A 19,509-nucleotide genomic window follows, 5' to 3' on the forward strand; every position below is an offset into this window, starting at 1 on the left:
AATCCCAGCACTTTGATAGGCCACGGCAAGTGGATCGCTTGAGCCTAGGATTTTGGGAGAAGTCTGGGCAACATGGTGAAATCCCATCTCTACTAAAAATACAAAGTGGCATGCACCTGTAGTCCCTGCTACTCGGGAGGCTGAGGCACAAGAATTGCATGAGCCTGGGAGGTGGAGGTTGCAGTGAGCCGAGATTGTGCCACTGCACTCTAGCCTGGGCGTCAGAGAGAGAGACCCTGTCTCAAAAAAAAAAAGGGAAAAAAAGAATAGAATACTTTTGCCTTTCTCAGAGGACAGTTGAAATAATGTGTCTGGCACTACATAATAAATGCTGAAACACATGTGAAGGGGTGATAGTAATGATTGAGTCGGGTGGCTTGGGGCCTTGTGGACTGCGTGTCTTTTATGATGTCATCTGCTGGTATCTGATTAGAGTGTGTTAGTTTCACATACAGAGATAGTTCTGAGATTACTTCACTGAAACAACTGTTGATGCAGCTAATATCAGAACACCTACACTGCCCTAAATGCAATAACCATGAGGATGGGTGGATGTTCCTATCTTCCTAGCGTAATCTCTGCATTTGTTTTCTGAGAACCTATAAAACAGCCACTACCTTTTGTTGTCTTTCAGTCCCAGAACTCATTGATGGGAAGACATTCACAGCAACCGTGGTGGGTTTGAATCCTTGGGTCGAATATGAATTCCGCACAGTTGCAGCCAATGTGATTGGGATTGGGGAGCCCAGCCGCCCCTCTGAGAAACGGAGAACAGAAGAAGCTCGTGAGTAGCACCCGGGATTCAGATCATCTGTTCTGCCAGCTGCTGTTCCTTAGGAAAAGGCTTTGAATTCTTGCTGCTCTTCAGCGCTCATGCTGCTCTGTGTTAGCACACCCTTCACCTCAAATGATTATAATGGTAGAAATCAGGCTAGGAGAAGCCCAGCTGAGCACGCAATGGGTTTCAATCCAGAGTTAAGCTTCCTTCATTAGGTCCACCTGTACAGCAACAGGCACACTGCACTTAGTCCTCTCAAAAGCCAGCCCTTTCTTCATTGGTTCATTTGTCACCGAGATTCTAACAGGATTTCAAAAAACAATGCCCCACATTTCAAATAAAATTATCTCACATAAGTAACTAATGGCAAAGAATAATTTCTGGCTGCTGTGGGCACAGCAACCGTGGGGTAGTCCTGCTTCGAATAGAAATAAGAAATAAACCAATTTCTTCAGAAATGTTCACTGAGATTTTCTTAGGGTATAAACCATTCCCAGAAACTAAGTTTCAGAACACCGTGCTAATTCAAACAAGACTAGCCAGCAATTTAGTATGGCCCTCTACATATACAGCTTGAATGAGCACGGGGAGAGAAGAACAAGTTCATCAGGGTCAGCCGTACTTTTACTTAGCTGGTGTAAAGCAGGAGGCCTACATGTGCAGTCTTTATAGAGTTCCCGGCTGTAGACGGGCCAGTGTGTTGAAGGAATAATAAGGTCTCTACACAAATGGGAGTTCTGACCCTACTCTCAGAAAAGCAAAAACTCATCTAGGTCTATTTGATTGGCTTTAACCAAGGAGATATACCCAGTCACCAGCCACATGCCCCAGTGAGACATTTTTAAATGCGGCCCAGAGCCTTTCAGTTACATGATGACAATATAGCTAGTCCCCTGCTTTCTTTTCCCCTTCCAAAACCATAATTGAATTAATTCCCCTCAGCAGTCTTCAGGTGGAAGCTCACATAATTTCCTCCCTTTTACAGAGAAAACTGGGGGGTCAAAGAGGTTAAGCACAGTGAGCAAGGGGTCAACTCTATCTGCCACTTCCTTCAACACTCAGATCAAAACTCTCTTCCTCCAAGAAGCTGTTCGCCCACCTCAGCTCTGGGCAGGCCGCTACTCCGGAAGGCCCCCTGCGCTTCTCCATGCTGACTGTACCGTACTCTGGTTGTCCACCTTGCTCTAACTGTGGTGCAAGCGCTCTTCCCCTCCAACCAGAATGGAAACTCTGCCTGAGCAGAGCTTGTACTGTCTTTCCTTTGTGTATCATCACGTGGCTAATAAACGCAGAACCAAACATTAGAACCAGACCTCAGTCCTTTCCTCCCTTCCAGAACCCCTCAACCTCTAGGGATGGAGCTGAACAATTGGTCAGACATGTCAGATAACACGTGTACCTTGTTGAATGAGAAACAGGTAACTAATAGCAGTCTCCTTGGTACATTTCACTTCCTCGAGCTGACGCCATGGGTCCCTTGATGATGCTGTTGCTGATCTCCAAAGACAAAGGGGTATGCCTCAAAGTACTCATTGAAAGTGAGTCACCTCTGCCAGGCAACCTTCCTGCCCCTCATTCGCCTTTGCCGCCTGACATGACTTGTTTTTTGTCTCCATGTGCAGTCCCCGAAGTCACACCAGCGAATGTCAGTGGTGGCGGAGGCAGCAAATCTGAACTGGTTATAACCTGGGAGGTAAATGAATCACAGAATAAAAGGAATGTACATGCATCAAAGCTTTTTTTTTATTTTCCTCAATGTTAGACATAGCTGGGAAGTTTCCTCCTCTGTTTTTAACAGTGAAAATTCATTTGAGTGCAGACACTCCCTCTCAGGTAGCTAATGGCTGGCAGGAAGGATGGCGCTTGCCCATCCATCATTGAGGCAAGTTTTAATTCAATCCATTACAGTAAAAACAATCATGAAGGGAAGACAACACAAGTTACAAAAAAAAATAAAGACGGCTGTTTCACAGAAAACTGGTTTTTCTTTTCTTCCTGAATTGCGGCATGGCCAACTGATTTAAAGCGTCTGCCAGCACTAGAGTCAGTGCACCAGCACAATTTCCTGGCAATTGGCTTTGCTTCCAGAAGGGGCCCTCTTTTAGGAGGTATTTTTTAAAACAACCTGGAGGAAGGTTAGTCACCAATTTATTAGAAATTGGCTTTGAGAGAAGAGGTGGGAGCTTTAGAAAGGGTTCTTCATGTTTTTGAAAGATTCGAAACAGCCCCAGAAATTAAAATCTTTCATTTAGCCAGAGCACAGCAGTGAAACAATCACTCATCCCCCCAGCTGAACTCTTCCCTCTGAGAGGGAGGATCTTCAGCCAAGCTGGTTTTTCTTCCTTCAGTGAGATCTTTTGTCTATTTGGCAATGGAGGAAGCTTAGTATTAGAGAATACGTGCTGGAAATACTGTTTTTCAGGAGACCGATGTCCTGTTATTTTTTTTTTTTTTTTTTTTTTTAACAATCATTTCCAACCATTTCAGAGCTGGGTCTGACCCATCAAAAAGCAAGCTCTGGACTGCAGATCTTCATTACGTTTTCAACCCTGCCCAGTACCTTATAACTGTTTAAGACAGACTGACTGCAAGCCCTAAATTTAAAAGACTCTTAACAAAACCCCAAATAAGATGGGTGGAGAAGGATATAGACAAGAATGTTACAAGGGATACAAAAACGATTTTTGCACTGGAGTCAAACTACTCTGATTTCTGAAGACCATCTCCCTTCTTTCCCAGACGGTCCCTGAGGAATTACAGAATGGTCGAGGCTTTGGTTATGTGGTGGCCTTCCGGCCCTATGGTAAAATGATCTGGATGCTGACAGTGCTGGCCTCAGCTGACGCCTCCAGATACGTGTTCAGGAATGAGAGCGTGCGCCCCTTCTCTCCCTTTGAGGTTAAAGTAGGTGTCTTCAACAACAAAGGAGAAGGCCCTTTCAGTCCCACCACAGTGGTGTATTCTGCAGAAGAAGGTATGGTTTATGCTGCCCAGATCATTGACTGTTAATATTTCTTCAGTTCTAAAATGTGGATTTTAGGATGTACAATCAATTTAGCATGGTACATATATATTGAAGGCATACCTGATTGGAGAAGAGGATAATGTAAAAAGTTTGGTTCACTGTCCACCATGAATCTCTTAAAAAGATAGCAACTGCTCTGTATATGAAAACACATGGCTGTCTATTATTGATTCCATTGCTAAGGACCAGAATTGCAAGTACCATGTAAGATCTTCATATCTATCTATATGTTATCATTACTTTCGAAAGAATTTTATTTTTGCCTTTAAGTGAATATCAAAATATAATTTGCATTTTCTTACCACTTGTATTTTCATAAAGCATATTGTACTTGTGGCTAATGCCTATAATCCCAGCACTTTGGGAGGCCAAGGCGGGCGGATCACCTGAGGTTGGGAGTTTAGGACCAGCCTGACTAATATGTAGAAAACCCATCTCTACTAAAAATATAAAATTAGTCTGTTGTAGTGACACATCCCTGTAATCCCAGCTACTCAGGAGGCTGAAACAGGAGAATCGCTTCACCCCAGGAGGTGGAGGTTGCGGTGAGCCAAGACCGCACCATTGCACTCCAGCCTGGGCAACAAGAGTGAAACTCCGTCTCAAAAAAAAAAAAAAAAAAAAAAAAAAAATTCTCACTTATTAAAGAAAAGAGTAAGCCATGAAGCAGTGTGATTGCGCTCACTATCATCCATACCATCATTATGTTTAACATTTCTCACACATTATTACCACTTCCATGCTATCCCTGCTGTCAGGATGCCTTTCACACAGTCTTTGTGACCATTGGAGTTTGTCTATGTTGTTTTAAAGATGATGCTCGGAATGGGACCATGTTAAAACATCTGAAAGGTGAATCATTGATTTAGAGTCAGTGAAGATGCAATAACTTATTCCCAATTAGAGAGATCATCCCCTTAGATTCAGTAGCCCTCCATGATCTAGCTGCTGCCTCTCTGTCTGACTCAGCTGCTGATGCCTTTCCCTGCATATTTCATGTTCCAACCATTGCCAAAGGATTTACATTTATTCAAACAAGCTTCAGCCCTTTGCATAGGCTTCAACTTCTCTTAGATAATAGTTCATGTCTCTGGATTATGAAAATGAGAGGAAAAAGGGAAAAGGACAGTCAGCTGACATGACTAATATTCAAGAGAGCTGGGTGACACTTCAGGTTCACACTGCAATCTGTATGATCTTGGATAAGTCACATATACTCTCTGGGCCTCAGCATCTTTGGTTGCAAAGGAGAGACTAGACTGACTGTTTCCCAAATTTCAGTTATTTTTGACAGATTTCTGCCATAGCTGTGTATACCATTTGTATATGTTAACATTTTTCTTTCAATAGTCTTCCCTAAAACAAAATTTAGTGGCCAAGCACAGTGGCTCATGCCTATAATCCCAGCACTTTGGGAGGGGGATTTGGGAGGATAGCATGAGCCCAGGAGTTTGAGACCAGCCTGGGCAACATAGCAAGATCCCAGTCTTTACCAAAAAAAAAAAAAAAAAAAAAAGCCAAGTGTGTTGGCACACATGCATGTGGTCCCAGCTACTTGGGAGGCTGAGGTGGGAGGATGGCTTGAGCTCAGGAGGTCAGGCTGCAGTGAGCCATGACTGTGCCACTACATTCCAACCTAGGTGACAGAGTGAGACCCTATTTCAAAAAAGAAAAATAAAAGCAGTTTAGCCATGTCATAAGCAATAACATTTGTGAGATGCTAATTGAGAAGGATCTGTGTTAAGGGAATTGCTGGTTATGAAAACTTGATGCTTAAACTTAAGTGGTTCTTCTCTTCTACCCACAACTAAATTCAAAACCCAAACACTGGACAAATATTCACTACCACCAACTCCAGCTATCAATCACTGCTCCTCTGCAAAATGAGGGTTTGGCTTACAATCATTAAGGACGATTCTATAACCGTGAATTATTTTACCTTATAATGCTACTATCTACAATCCTGTCCTAATATAACTGATAGAGTAATAACTCTCCATATTCATCTACAGAACCCACCAAACCACCAGCCAGTATCTTTGCCAGAAGTCTTTCTGCCACAGATATTGAAGTTTTCTGGGCCTCACCACTGGAGAAGAATAGAGGACGAATACAAGGTTATGAGGTAGGCAAGACATATGTGCCTTGGGTCTGAAAGAGAATTTGTACCCCTTGATGAGTCCTCCAAGTCACATTCTTATAGGAAATGACCCACATTCCCACTTAGAGGCATTGGTTTTAGGCCTGGCCTCCAGCTGAACATTGATGGAAGCATTGAATACTCAGCTGTGAGACTACCCTTTTTCTATGTTATATTCTAGAGGTATTTTTCGAAGTATATGCAAATCTAAGCATTTATGGGATGGTTGGCAAAATGAGCTTTGACTTCTGATAATGCCCAGGATAGCTTTGACTCAAAACAAACATGGGGAAAAAAGAAAATAATGAACAGGGGTTGTATCAATGTACCATCTCACTAGGAAGCTGAGGACAAAAAAGGGACCCTTCTTACCGTGGATAATTTCTCAGGATATACGCAGTCCTTTGTCCTGATAGCTCTGCTCATGATGTGGTATAGAAAACTAACTCCATCATAAGAATCTGCATACAAAATCACCTGATGCCATTGGAAATATCCCCACTGGGTATGGTTTCCAAGGTCTTTCTGTTTATTTTCTTAGGTTAAATATTGGAGACATGAAGACAAAGAAGAAAATGCTAGAAAAATACGAACAGTTGGAAATCAGACATCAACAAAAATCACGAACTTAAAAGGCAGTGCGCTGTATCACTTAGCTGTCAAGGCATATAATTCTGCTGGGACAGGCCCCTCTAGTGCAACAGTCAATGTGACAACCCGAAAGCCACGTAAGAACAGACTTGCTCAGAAATATTTTGGGGACTCATCACACATATCCCAAGTTTATTCCTTATCCCCACCTCCCAATGGTCGTTTGCATACTAATTAGTAGCATGTGGATTCAAATTTCCCTCAGCATTTTAAGTGAACCTTTCCGTATACCATGCAAAATTCATTGCTCTGGAGGACAGAAAGAGAAATGCTTTTCTCCTCACTGGGAAGGGCTGCTTCTTTTAGCTATAAATGTTAGGTGACCAACTGAATCTTTTTCCATTTGCAATGCTGTATCTCATCAAATTTTAGTGACCTTGAAGACACATATTAGTGCAATAGCCCATTAAATTGCCTCCACTCTCAAATTCTAGTAAGGAGATATTCCTCAGAATCCATTGAGACTTAATAATCTGTGACTTCGTATATCTTAATTTTTTTATAGCACCAAGTCAACCCCCTGGAAACATCATATGGAATTCATCGGACTCCAAAATTATCCTGAATTGGGATCAAGTGAAGGCCCTGGATAATGAGTCGGAAGTAAAAGGATACAAAGTAGGTAATTTCTTTTTTGCAGAGGCACCTAATCCTGCTGTGAGTCGGGGCAGTCTCCTCCATGAATCACACAGTTGTCTGCATTGTCAGTTTCCCTGGTGATGCTCTGCTACCCTGTAGGAATCGCTGCCTCCAACATGGTTTGATCTGAGTTGTAGTCTATGGCAATTGGTCAGGATTTAGACAATCACCTTAACTTTAGGCTCAGGCAGCATCAATCAGAAATGAGTAAAGACCCTGTGTTTGGGTCTCCAGAAATACCCTGAAGAACCACTTTTTAAACATTTCTACTGTCAGCTTCATTTTGCTCCTGTGTCAGTTAGTTGTATTTTTTTTTAGCCAACTTAGTAGCCTCCTGATATTACCAATGATTAATCATTTTTGTTCATATGTTTCTATAGTCAAAAGAGTTTTATAAAGAAAAAGAAAAAAGAAAAAGCAGCAAAATTGGAGAAAATGTTTGCCTGACCCTATAAATGTTGGCCTGTCTTTAATGAGAAAATGAAAAGAACATGTCTGTAGCCTTGTTGCAGCAGTTAAAAGGGTTATAAATATCTTGCAAGGTTTCCAGCTACCTGTTGCTACTTCACAAACCAAGGGAAGCTAGGGGCTAAAACAGCAACAATGTATCATTTTCTATGACTTTGCAATGTGGATAGGGCCAGAATGGAAAGATTTTAGGGCTGGAATAACTAAGATGCTTCTTCACACACTTTTGGCTTCTTAGGTGGGATAGGTGGGAAAGCTGAGGTTGGCCAGTGATCATGCTCTCCATGAGGTCTCTCCCCACGGATAACTTGGGCTTCCTCACAGTATAGTGACCTCAGAGTAGTCAGACTTCTTACATAGTTGTCAGCTTCAAGAGGAAGAAAGCAGAATCTGCCAGCCCTTTTAAAAGCTAAAGATGAAACTGGCTACTGTGAGGCCAGCTCAGATTAAAAGGCAGGGAAAATGGATTCTACGTCTTGTTATGAGAAGCAGCATGCATGTGCAGAGAGGGAAGGAACTGATGTAAACCAGATGCATGCAAACCAGAGCATGCATTGTGAAGACTGACTGCATTGAGAAGACTATGACTGCACTGAGAGAAGACTGCATTGAGAAGACTGTAACTGCATTGAGAACATCCATTGAGAAGACTGACCAGGAGGCTGGCTCAAAACATCTGAACAATGAATGAACTGAGGATATACCGCTGGGTTAAAAAAGCCTCAGAAGCATGATAACTTCTTCACATATCTGAAGGGCTATTATGGTGGATGACAAGTAGAATTTTCCCTCAAGTTTCCAAGAAACAAAACTATGGCCAATGAGTGAAGGCTACATGGAGATAGATTTTGGCTCTGTTTTGCCTTCTAGCAGTCAAGCTTGTAAAAAATGAACCCTCAGAGGGTTCTCCATCACTGGAAATAATCAAGCATACCTGCATCACCACCTAAAGAAAGGTCAGAAAGGGAAATATAGTGTGAGCATTTAATTATATAGCATTTTGTTCCCATTCAGTCCTAGAATGTTATGAGTAAATGACTTTTAAAAAGCTTTTGAGAAACCATAATAATTGGGTGATGCTGACAATGTTCTTGAACTCCAGTGGGTTTGTATTAATTCTTCAAAAGAAAAATGGTTGTTGCAATTTTGCAAGTCCCAGTTTTCATTACAAAAGAAAGAGTATAAACCTGGGACTGGTGGCACATGCCTGTAGTATCAGCTACTTGGGAGGCCAAGGCAGGTGAATTGTTTGAGCCCAGAAGTTTGAGTCCAGCCTGGGCAATGTAGTGAGACCCTGTCTCTAAATAAAAATAAATAAATAAAATGGAAGATTATAAAACCAAACCTAAGATTTTGAAATGTTTTCAGGCAGAAGAGCTTGGAAGTCAACATTTTCCGGAATCTTGTGAAATGGTCTTTTATCTACCACAAAATAAATGAAAGGATGGCAAAGTCATGCCTGCTAGATTATATAAATGGCAGAAGCATGCGGGGTGGGAGCGGTAGCTAACTAGAGAGTGCTTCTGTCAAAGCGTACCAGCTGCTACTAACTTCCTGCCTCTGTTGCCTTGTGAAAAAGTGGGCACAATGCCATAAACATGCCAATGTTTCAAAAGATGGCAGCAAAAAAGATTGTTGTGTAAAATCTTCCAATTGTAAAATGTTGGCAACACTTCTAATTTCGTTTAGTTTTGCTTTTAACACTTGAGGATGCAGACCACGTAAAATTGCTATGCAGTCTGAACTAAGCCTGCAAGCTGCTGGCTTGCCACATTTTTGCACAGAGATGTTGAGAGTAGGACATAGGTAGTGCTGTCTGGCACTAGGTAAAGAACCTAGGATCATCAGAAAGTAGTAGGCAAAGTCAGAACTGGAATTGGGATTTGACATAGAATGTGGCAAAGCCTTGGATAATGTGACGAGAGAAGGACTTGGAAGACCCTCCCTGTCATGGACTATTTTTCTTCATCCACATGGCACAGTGACTTATATTCCACTAGTACAGAAACACTCCCTAAGAACTCGTCTACAGAACTGTCACTGGGTCCTTTTCTAAAACTAAACCCTTCTAGGAGGGTCATATAATATATAGCAGAAAGAGATAGGAGTCTGAGCATGGTAGTGCATGCCTGTGGTCTCAGCCACTCTGGAGGCAGAGAGGGGAGGATCAGTGGAGCCCAGGAGATCAAGGCTGCAGTGAGTTTTGATCATGCCACTGCACTCCAACCTGAGAGACAGAGCTAGACCTGTCTAAACTTTAAAAACAAAAAAAGAGATAGGAAACCCTGTTTGGGGTCCTCTATTGGCTATGTGACTTCAGGTAAATCACTTAAACTCTTTGGGACTGCATTTACTTTTTTATTAAAAGAGAAACTTCTAGTGTCTTCATTTTTCTCTGACCTTTTGCATATCCCCTGTATTCCTAATCAGCCACTCAGCTTTCAGTTTTAGCTTAGAAGCCTTCCCTGATGGGCAGAGATCCCTTCATTTGCAAGATTCTTTTTTTTTTTTTTTTATGAGACAGAGTCTCGCTCTGTCACCCAGGCTGGAGTCCAATGGCACCATCTCGGTTCCCTGCAACCTCCACCTCCCAGGTTCAAGCGATTCTCCTGGCTTAGCATCCCAAATTATTGGGAATACAGTTGTGCACCACCACGCCCATCTGATTTTTGCATTTTTAGTAGATAGGGGGTTTCAACATGTTGGCCAGACTGGTCTTGAACTCCTGGCCTCAAGTGATCTGTCCACCTTGGCCTCCCAAAGTGCTGGGATTATAGGCATGAACCACCGCACCTGGCCTACTTGCAAGATTTTTTTACAATATACTATTTTCCGTCCTCTTGGGTAATTGTAATTAACTGACTTGCTGTGAATCCCCAGACTGGGGGCTTCCAGAGGACAGTGCCTGAATTGTCACTATTATTTTTCCAGCCAAAGATATATTCACTATAGTTGTATTAGAATGGAGATTTCATGTCCTGAACTAAATTATTAACCTCTTAGTGTGAAGTAATATAAAAGAGTTTATTTGATCAGTTTTATCTATGACAAAAGAGATAAGGGGTGGGATAGGTTGGAAGATGAATGAGGGAAGAGAAGACTAAAAAGAAGAAAAGAAAGAAGGCAAGAATGAAGATCAGGCACGGTGGCTCATGCCTGTAATCCTAGCACTTTGGGAGGCTGAGGTGGGCAGATAACTGGAGGTCAGGCCTAGCCAACACGGTGAAACCCCATCTCTACAAAAAAAAAACAAAAACAAAAACAAAAACTAGCCAGGTGTGGTGGGGCACCTGTAGACCCAGCCACTTGGGAGGCTGAGGCAAGAGAATCGCTTGAATCTGGAGGCAGAGCTTGCAGTGAGCTGAGATCTCATGGCTACACTCCAGCCTGGGCAAGAGAGCAAGACTCTGTCTCAAGAAAAAAGACAGAGAGAGAGAGAGAGAAGACAGACCCTTACAACTTTTAATGTCTGACTCAGGCTAACACTGCCTGATCATCTTGACATTGACCACCATGAAAAAAAGCAGATGTGATGTGGGCAGAATTGATTTCACCAAAACAGGGGAGACAGTGAAAAAAAAAAGAGAGGAAAAAAATTCCTTCCAGGTACACCCATAGAACAGGGAGACAAAGCACAATAAAAATGTAGAAAGCTTAAGGAGTCCCTGGGAGTTACACACATTCCATGGGTGAACTTGTAACTAGATTTGAAGTTCCTTTTCAGGTTACTGCTGAAAGAAAACGAATGGGCCAGGAGCTACCTAAACTATTTCAGGCAACCAGGCAAATGTTAGCTGAGCAAGAAATCCTAGAGATTATCTAGGCAAACCTAGATAATCTTTTTTTTCCCACCACTTTACCGATAGGAAAACTGAAGTCTGTTGAGTGTAGTGACTTGGAGTGCCTTCAGCTTTCTCAAGGGCAGAGATCAATATGCAAGCTTCATGAACTGTGTCTAAAAGATTATAGGCATTTTTAGAAGAAAAATTGGGTAATGATTATTATTTAGTTGCCACTTATTTATACTCATGTTGCCTCTCAGAAACTCTCATATGGCCTTGCATTGGTAGCATCTTTCCAAGAAGGTCCTTCTGACACTTATTTTCTCAACACTTTTGCAGATATCTAGAAGATTCATTTGAACAGTATAGAATCAAGCAGGGTATGTGATGAGAATAAAGCAGGTCAAGACAAACACAAGGGCATCTCACTTTCCAGGAAAGATCTGCTGGGCTTAGTGTAGGACTTAGGGAGATGACTTTTATTTTTATAAGAATAAAATAGGTTGGGCACTGGGGCTCATGCCTGTAATCCCAACACTTTAGGAGACCAAGACGGGTGGATCACCTGAGGTCAGGAGTAGGAGACCATCCTGGCCAACATGGCGAAACCCTACCTGTACTAAAAATACAAAAATTAGTTGGGTGTGGTGATGGGCGCCTGTAGTCCCAGCTACTTGGGAGGCTGAGGCAGGAGAATTGCTTGGATCCGGGAGGCAGAGGCTGCAGTGAGCTGAGATTGACCCACTGCACTCCAGCCTGACAACAGAGTGAGACTCCGTCTCAAAAAAAAAAAAAAAGAATAAAGTAAAATATTGGAACAAATTAAAACTAGAGAGCTTGGAACCATTTCAGATCTGTGCAGCAGACCAGATGATATAACCTATTTGAACCATGGATTGACACTTTTTTTCCAAATGCGATTTTTTATGTTGGTTCATTGTATTTTCTAGATCCAGACTATATCTAAATATTAGTGGCACCTCCATGTTGGGAATTTTTCTTCTAAGGGACAGAAGTGATGGATGTGTGTCAAGTGTGTGAAATGCTACAGAAACCACATGTGTTGGCAGTGGAGAAGAGAGTGGGTAACAGGGTTAGACCAGATGGTAGGAAAGGACACTTCCTGAGTTCTTCTTAATTTCCAGCTCAGTCACTCCCCCTTCTTTTTAGGGATGGTACTGGAGGAGCCAGATACCCTACACCTCCTCAGCTACACCCCAAGGAATGTCACTGTAACTGGCTATACATTTTGATTGCTACATATACATGTGAATGTTTAGAGATAAATAATGTAAGGCATTAGCTCTCTGTATCCACAGGTTCCATATTCTCAGATTCAATCAACTGTGAATCAAAAATATTCAGGGAAAAAAAAAACACAAAAAATAATACAATGAAAATGATGCAGATTTCAAAAACAATACAGTATAACAACTATTTACATACCATTTACATTATGTTAGGTATTATGAGTAATCTAGAGTTGATTTAAAGTATATGGGAGAATATGCTAAGGTTATACACAAATCCTATACCATTGTATGTCCAGGACTTGAGTATCCACAGATTTTGGTATTTTAGGGAGGTCCTGAAGCCAGTTCCCTGAATTACCAAGGTACCAATGAACAACTCTCTCTCCTACTTTCTCTATGTGTGTGTGTGTGTGTGTGTGTGTGTGTGTACCTCCCGTGATATCTTACTTCCCATGACATCTCAGGAAACTCTCCCTAGTGTCACTTTTAGGGTGGTATTAGAGGCTGAATAAAAGGTGAATCTGATTGCAATGGAAGAGTTGACCTTTGCTAGAGAATTTGACCCTTTAAATATGGCTATTGTTTATCTCAGACTGACCCTTTCCAAAATTAAGTTTTCCTCCCAAATACTGAAGGTGTTGGGGTGTGGGTTTATTTTCCCGTCTTCACTAAGTTGTCTAGATTCTTTAGATCTCAGCTTGGGTAGATGGTCTCAACAAGAAACTGACTTTAGAAAGTTTGAGGCCCCAAATATTTTGCCAACACAAATCCTTAAGCTACTTTATGACATTAGAGCTAAAAGTAGAGCATCTGATTTTAGTATACAAATTAAACTACCTACAGAGCCAGGCAGATAACATAAATGAGTTATGTTCAGTCGATTCAGAAACTACTACTAATACATATACTAAGCACTGTTCCAATTCATCTTAACTTTATATTTTATTTTATTTAAGACAGAGTCTCCCTCTGTTACCCAGGGTGGATGTAGTGGTGTGATCCCAGCTCACTGCAACCTTCACCTCCCGAGTTCAAGCAATTCTCCTGCGTCAGCCTCCCAAGTAGCTGGGACTACAGGTGTCCACCACCACACCTGGCTAGTTTTTGTATTTTTAGTAAAGATGGGGTTTCACCATGTTGGTCAGGCTGGTCTTGAACTCCTGACCTCAGGTGATCCGCCTGCCTCAGCCTCCCAAAGTGCTGGGATTACAGGTGTGAGACAACATGCCCAGCTTCATCTTAACCTTTTAATAACCCATGAAGGTAGGTACAGTTATTATCCCTAGTTTTACAGATGAAGAGCTATGACACAGAGTTTAGTAACTTGCCTTTCACATAGCTGGTATGTTGAAGACCTGGGATCTGAATACAGCAGTATGGATCCTGAGTTCTACGTTTAGCCAGTTGGTTCTTCTGCCTGCCAGCAATAAATAAATATAGTAAGTGATAACAAAGTACTACAGAGAAAAAGAAGCCAGAGTGAGGGGAATAGAGAAAGCCATGGAGTAGACAGGAGAAATTTATTATTTTATATAAAGGCTAAGGAGCCACTTTCAAGTGGTGTGATTTCATTTGGGCCTTGGCAGCTCTCTGGGAATGTCCCAAGTACTGCCAAAAAAAAAAAGCAGGTGCAAAGGTCCTGAGGTAGGCATATGACAATGTAGCAACATTGGAAGTGTTGGGACTATGACCAACTGCAGTTTGTGATTGTTCAGAATGAGACTTCTCAACTCCAGCCAGTTGTTGCCAGACAGGAATATAGACCACTGGCTTAGTCTCTTTTATTCTGGATCACACTTTTGTAGAGTCTTACTCAGGAACAGAATACCTGAGACTGGGCAATTAATATGAACATAAGTTTATTGACACCCAGTGCTGGGAGGGAGAGTGAGGAAGAAGGGAGAAGGGAGGGGGATAGAGAGCTGACTCGCCCTTTCGTAACAGTACTAATTCCATCTGTGAGGGTGAGCCTAATCGCCTCATGGCCTAATTATCTCTTAAAGGTTCACCTGTTAATACTGTTAAAATGGCAAATTTCAACATGAGTTTTGGAGAGGACAAGCATCCAAAGCACAGCAATCAGTGTGGCCATATCTTCCAGTTGTTCAGTAGAACCCACAAATTTTTAATGTATATTTTCTTTGTTTTGAAATGGTCACATCTAACTCAAAAAAAAATTAACACTATGACGGCCAAACAAATAATATATGCAGACTGATTATGACCCGTGGGCCACTAGTTTTTTACTGTCTAATTCCCTTGGTTTGCGTTCCCCAGGACAGATGCCAGAGAGGGAAAGCAATTTGTCCAGAGCCCTACAGGTGCTCGCCAAGCTAGTCTTAGTTAAAAATCCAGGCTCTGAAGCCGGGCACGGTGGCTCACACCTGTAATCCCAGCACTTTGGGAGACTAAGGCGGGCAGCTTACCTGAGGTCAGGAGTTCAAGACCAGCCTGGCCAACATGGTGAAACCCCATCTCTACTAAAAATACAAAATTAGCAGGGAATGGTGGCACATGCCTGTAACGGTGGCTGCTTGGGAGGCTGAGGCAGGAGAATCACTTGAACCCGAGAGGCGGAGGTTGTAGTGAGCTGAGGTCATACCTTTGCACTCCAGCCTGGGCAACAAGAGTAAAACTCTGTCTCAAAAAAAAAAAAAAAAAAAAAATCCAGACTCTGGAGCACAGACTGCCTAGGTCTGAATGCAGGATCCATCAGTCATGGGACCTGGGGCAACTGCTTAACCTCTCCAGGTCTCAGGTTCTCATCTCTGAAATCAGAATAATAACATTGCCTTCCTTAAGAGGTTATCCATGTAAGCGTTTAGAACAAGCTTGTCCAGCCCACTGCCCACAGGCTGCATGTGACCCAGAATGGCTTTGAATGTGGCCTCACACAAATGCATAAACTTTCTTAAAACATAAGATTTTTTTGCAATTTTTGTAAAGCTCATCAGCTATCAGTAGTGTTAGTGTATTATATGTGTGGCCCAAGACAATTTTTCTTCTTCCAGTGTGGCCCAGGGAAGCCAAAAGATTGGACACCCCTGATTTAGAACATACAGTGTTCAGACATTCGATAATGGAAGTAGTCTATAATATTTGCTGCTATTATCATTGTTCCCACAAATCCATTCTTTCCCCTTGTCTTCCACTCTAGATTATATCAAATGCAAGCGCAGCCTTCAAGTCAATCAGCTCAACAAAGTGTTTGGTGTAAATAAAGGTTTTGCAGGACTTTATTTGGGTTCTGCTGCAGTCCCTGATATTGCAAGACTGATAAGCAGTGCTGATAAAAGGGCTGCTTTTTCCTGGAAGTGTTTCTTTTGGATTTATATTTGAAACAAGTTGAATCCTCTGAGCTCTTGCAAGGACCAGAGGTAAATCAAAGCAGCAATTTATTCCTCAAAGCCAGATGTGACCTTGCATCCCATCAGCCAGCCCATTCTCCTGGAGGGCTGTGATGAGAAGCTTTGACACTCCTGAATGTGCCTGAGGATTTATTTGTGCCTAATCATTAGCAAGGGGATGCTGGGTCTGATACAACTGATGCTGCGGAGAAGAAGGGGACGCTTATGAATCTTTCTACCTTAAGGAAATTGTGTTTTCCACCTTGTATTAGAGAGACATCAATTAAGGTGATGAAATGCCAGGGAACAGATGGGTTCTAAACCATTCTAAGGGAATTTTACAAATTTCACTTGTGTCTGGTTTTGTCTTGAGACACGAGAGTGACCTTATGTCTCTAGCCTCAGCAGATCAGAATTTACAAGGGATCTTAGGGAAGGATGAGCTAATCTCGTGCTTCTCAACACATGATCCTTGGACCAGCAGCACTGGCATTAGCTGAGAACTTGTCAGAAATGCAGATTTTCAGGTCCCATCCCAGAAGTAATCACAAAATCCGGGAATGGGGCCCAGCAATCTGTGTTCGAACGCGTTCTCCAGGTGATTCTGGTCACGCTTGAATTTGAGAACTACTCGTCGAATTCATCTAATCCGTGATGCCTATCCCACAGTAACATCACCTGCTGATCTTAAAAAAAAACCTACAGCCTGGATCGCACCTCTGTGCAGTCTTAGGCAGACTAGAGTGGAGCTGGAGGGGTTTCTGACCCCCTCACAGTCAACAGTTTGAGCTAGAGAGTTCTTTGTTGTGAGGCTGCCCTGGGCATTGTAGACTGTTCAGCAGCATCCCTGGTCTCTCTGTCCACTACAACAACAGGGCCTGTTTAGACAAACATGTCTACAGACATGGCCAGATACCTCCCTGTGAGGCAAAATTGCTCCCCTGCCCCTCCCACCCTGTTGAAAACCACTGAGCTATAGCATAAGTATTTTACAAGCACCCCAATGGTTCTAACATGCAGCCAGGACCAAAAGCCACTGACCTCATCCAACCCTGTCTTTTTAATTGTCAGGGGAAACTGCAGAGGATGAGCTTTAGTGGTTCTATAGGTAAAGGCACACTTTCCCAGACCTGTATATTTTGTTCCTGATTGGAGTCCATGCCAGTCACAGCAGGCAATCCCAGGTAGGTGAATGTGTTTTTAGGAAGCTAGTTGGCCACCTCATCAAATGAATCCCACTCCAGACTCAGAACCCAAGATGAAAACAGGACTGTTACAAGCTCCAGATACGTCCAAGGTGACAATGGCTGCCTCTTTGTTACCTAGCCCCACAAAATGGGGTTCCAGAGGGAAGGAATGGGAGGTTACTACTGTTGCCTTTCAGATATCTTCTCCCTGTGCTGAAACGTCCTGTCTCTAAGACTCATGATCATAAGTTACTGTGCCTGGCTTGTGCTCTCACCTTTGCCATGTATGTTCTCTGATTATCTTTAAGCCTTCAGAGATACTATTTTTTACATGCTTCCTCTAAGCTAGGCCCTCACCAGATTCAAACCTTGTGCAATCTTTTTTTTTTTTTTTTTTTTTTTTTTTTTGAGTCTTGCTCTGTCGCCCAGGCTGGAGTGCAATGGCGTGATCTCGGCTCACTGCAACCTCCACCTCCCGGTGCAAGCAATTCTCCTGCCTTAGCCTCCAGAGTAGCTGAGATTATAGGTGTGTGCCACCACGTCTGGCTAATTTTGGTATTTTTTGTAGAGACAGGGTTTCGCCATGTTGGCCAGGCTGGTCTCGAACTCCTGGCCTCAAGTGAGCCACCCAACTTGGCCTCCCAAAGTGCTGAGATTATAGGCGTGGGCCACTGCACCCAGCCTCCTTGTGCAATCTTGAAAACACACTCCAGAAGAGTGGGTATTATTGTCCCCACTTTACAAATGACTGAAATAAGGCTCAAAAAGGTGAAGTGGCCTGTGATCCCCCAGTGGCCAAGTTTATTCTGATGCCAAAGCCCCTGATGTGTAACAGCACTGTACATCCTTAAGGAGCTACTCATTTTTTCCATTTTCCCAGGTGTGTCAACTGAGCCTCCGAGAGGCTAGGCAGTAGGTAGAATCATGTTGCTGACACCCCTGTTATAATATCCTTTCAGCTCTTTCCTCGGAATAAAATGGTAGCTGCAGTCATGGCCCTCGCCGCAAATGAGCCTTCCAAATGCAAGTGGGCAGCCAGACAACCTCTACATTCCCTGCATTTTGCTGGTGCCCAGAGGTGAAAACAAATGAATGCTCCATCTTTGGAGCCTTTGTGAAGACGGCAGGTGACACCTGTTCTTTCTGTATTGGCAGGTCTTGTACAGATGGAACAGACAAAGCAGCACATCTGTCATTGAAACAAATAAAACATCGGTGGAGCTTTCTTTGCCTTTCGATGAAGATTATATAATAGAAATTAAGCCATTCAGCGATGGAGGAGATGGCAGCAGCAGTGAACAAATTCGAATTCCAAAGATATCAAGTGAGAATGCCTTTTTTTCTCCCTTTTCTCCTGCCTGTCTTATCTTATCAGCCTTCCAGCTGAGTCAGGGCTTGAAAGACATTCAGCCTGCAAAAGAAGACTTAAAATAAAATGGAGGACATTACCCCCCTTCTCCAGATGTTTGCTGGCCATAGGCAGTTTCATGCAAAAATCAGTTTGCCCGTGTTGACTGATCTACTCAGTTGCTAATCAAAAATCAGATTAAAGCAGACAGGAATCAGTCACTAAGGTTTTTCAGTGTCAGCCCGTTTATTTTTCTATGCATCTATGTAACCCCAGAATTACAGCTTAGAAAGTTAAAAGCATGATTCAGTCAGAAGGAAGAAGGAAAAGCATTGTTAAGTATGCTGTAGCAGTTTTTCTCCAGTGAAACAGTATATGCAGTTCAATGTCTTGGAAATATTTTGAATTTACTATTTATTTTGAATGGGTATATGTAACATGTGCATCAATGTGTATGTCTCTCTATAGTCAAGATTATCTTCATTTTCAAATATTGTTGAATAGCATGTGAGACTAGCATATTCTTTTTGAGCAAATACATTCAATTCTATTTTTACAAATACCATGTTTGTAAATATCTTAGCAGCGTATTATTTTTTGTTGTTGTGTGTGATCTCATTTATTTAAAGAAAAAAAAAAACAGCCAAATCCATGGAGACAGAGTGAGGCTAGTGACTGGCAGTGGCTGGTCAGTGGGGAGTGGGGGCTTAGGTACTGGGTCTTCGTTTGGGGTGACAAAAAGGTTGAGGAGCTTGAGAGTGGTGCTGGTTGCACAACATTGGAGTATACTTAGTACCACTGAATTGTACATTTTAAATGAGTTAAAATGCTAATTTTGTTATGTGTATTTTACAGCAATAAGAAAAGAAAGACTGCGGTTAGATGTCTAAG

At 42.4% G+C, this 19,509-nt stretch overlaps 1 protein-coding gene across 2 annotated transcripts in view; it reads left to right on the forward strand.

The window, feature by feature from the left end:
* CNTN4 (contactin 4) overlaps positions 1-19,509 on the forward strand; it is a 975,901-nt gene that overhangs the window by 953,063 nt on the left and 3,329 nt on the right. For both annotated transcript variants that reach the window (XM_028844377.2, XM_028844378.2), the window contains 7 exons: positions 635-784; positions 2,401-2,471; positions 3,518-3,752; positions 5,816-5,928; positions 6,485-6,671; positions 7,100-7,212; positions 18,426-18,594. In XM_028844377.2, coding sequence (XP_028700210.2) covers positions 635-784; positions 2,401-2,471; positions 3,518-3,752; positions 5,816-5,928; positions 6,485-6,671; positions 7,100-7,212; positions 18,426-18,594 — 1,038 coding nt within the window. The remainder of the gene's footprint in view (positions 1-634; positions 785-2,400; positions 2,472-3,517; positions 3,753-5,815; positions 5,929-6,484; positions 6,672-7,099; positions 7,213-18,425; positions 18,595-19,509) is intronic.

The sequence above is a fragment of the Macaca mulatta genome, chromosome 2 (assembly GCF_049350105.2).
Source record: "Macaca mulatta isolate MMU2019108-1 chromosome 2, T2T-MMU8v2.0, whole genome shotgun sequence".
Lineage (NCBI taxonomy): Eukaryota > Metazoa > Chordata > Mammalia > Primates > Cercopithecidae > Macaca > Macaca mulatta.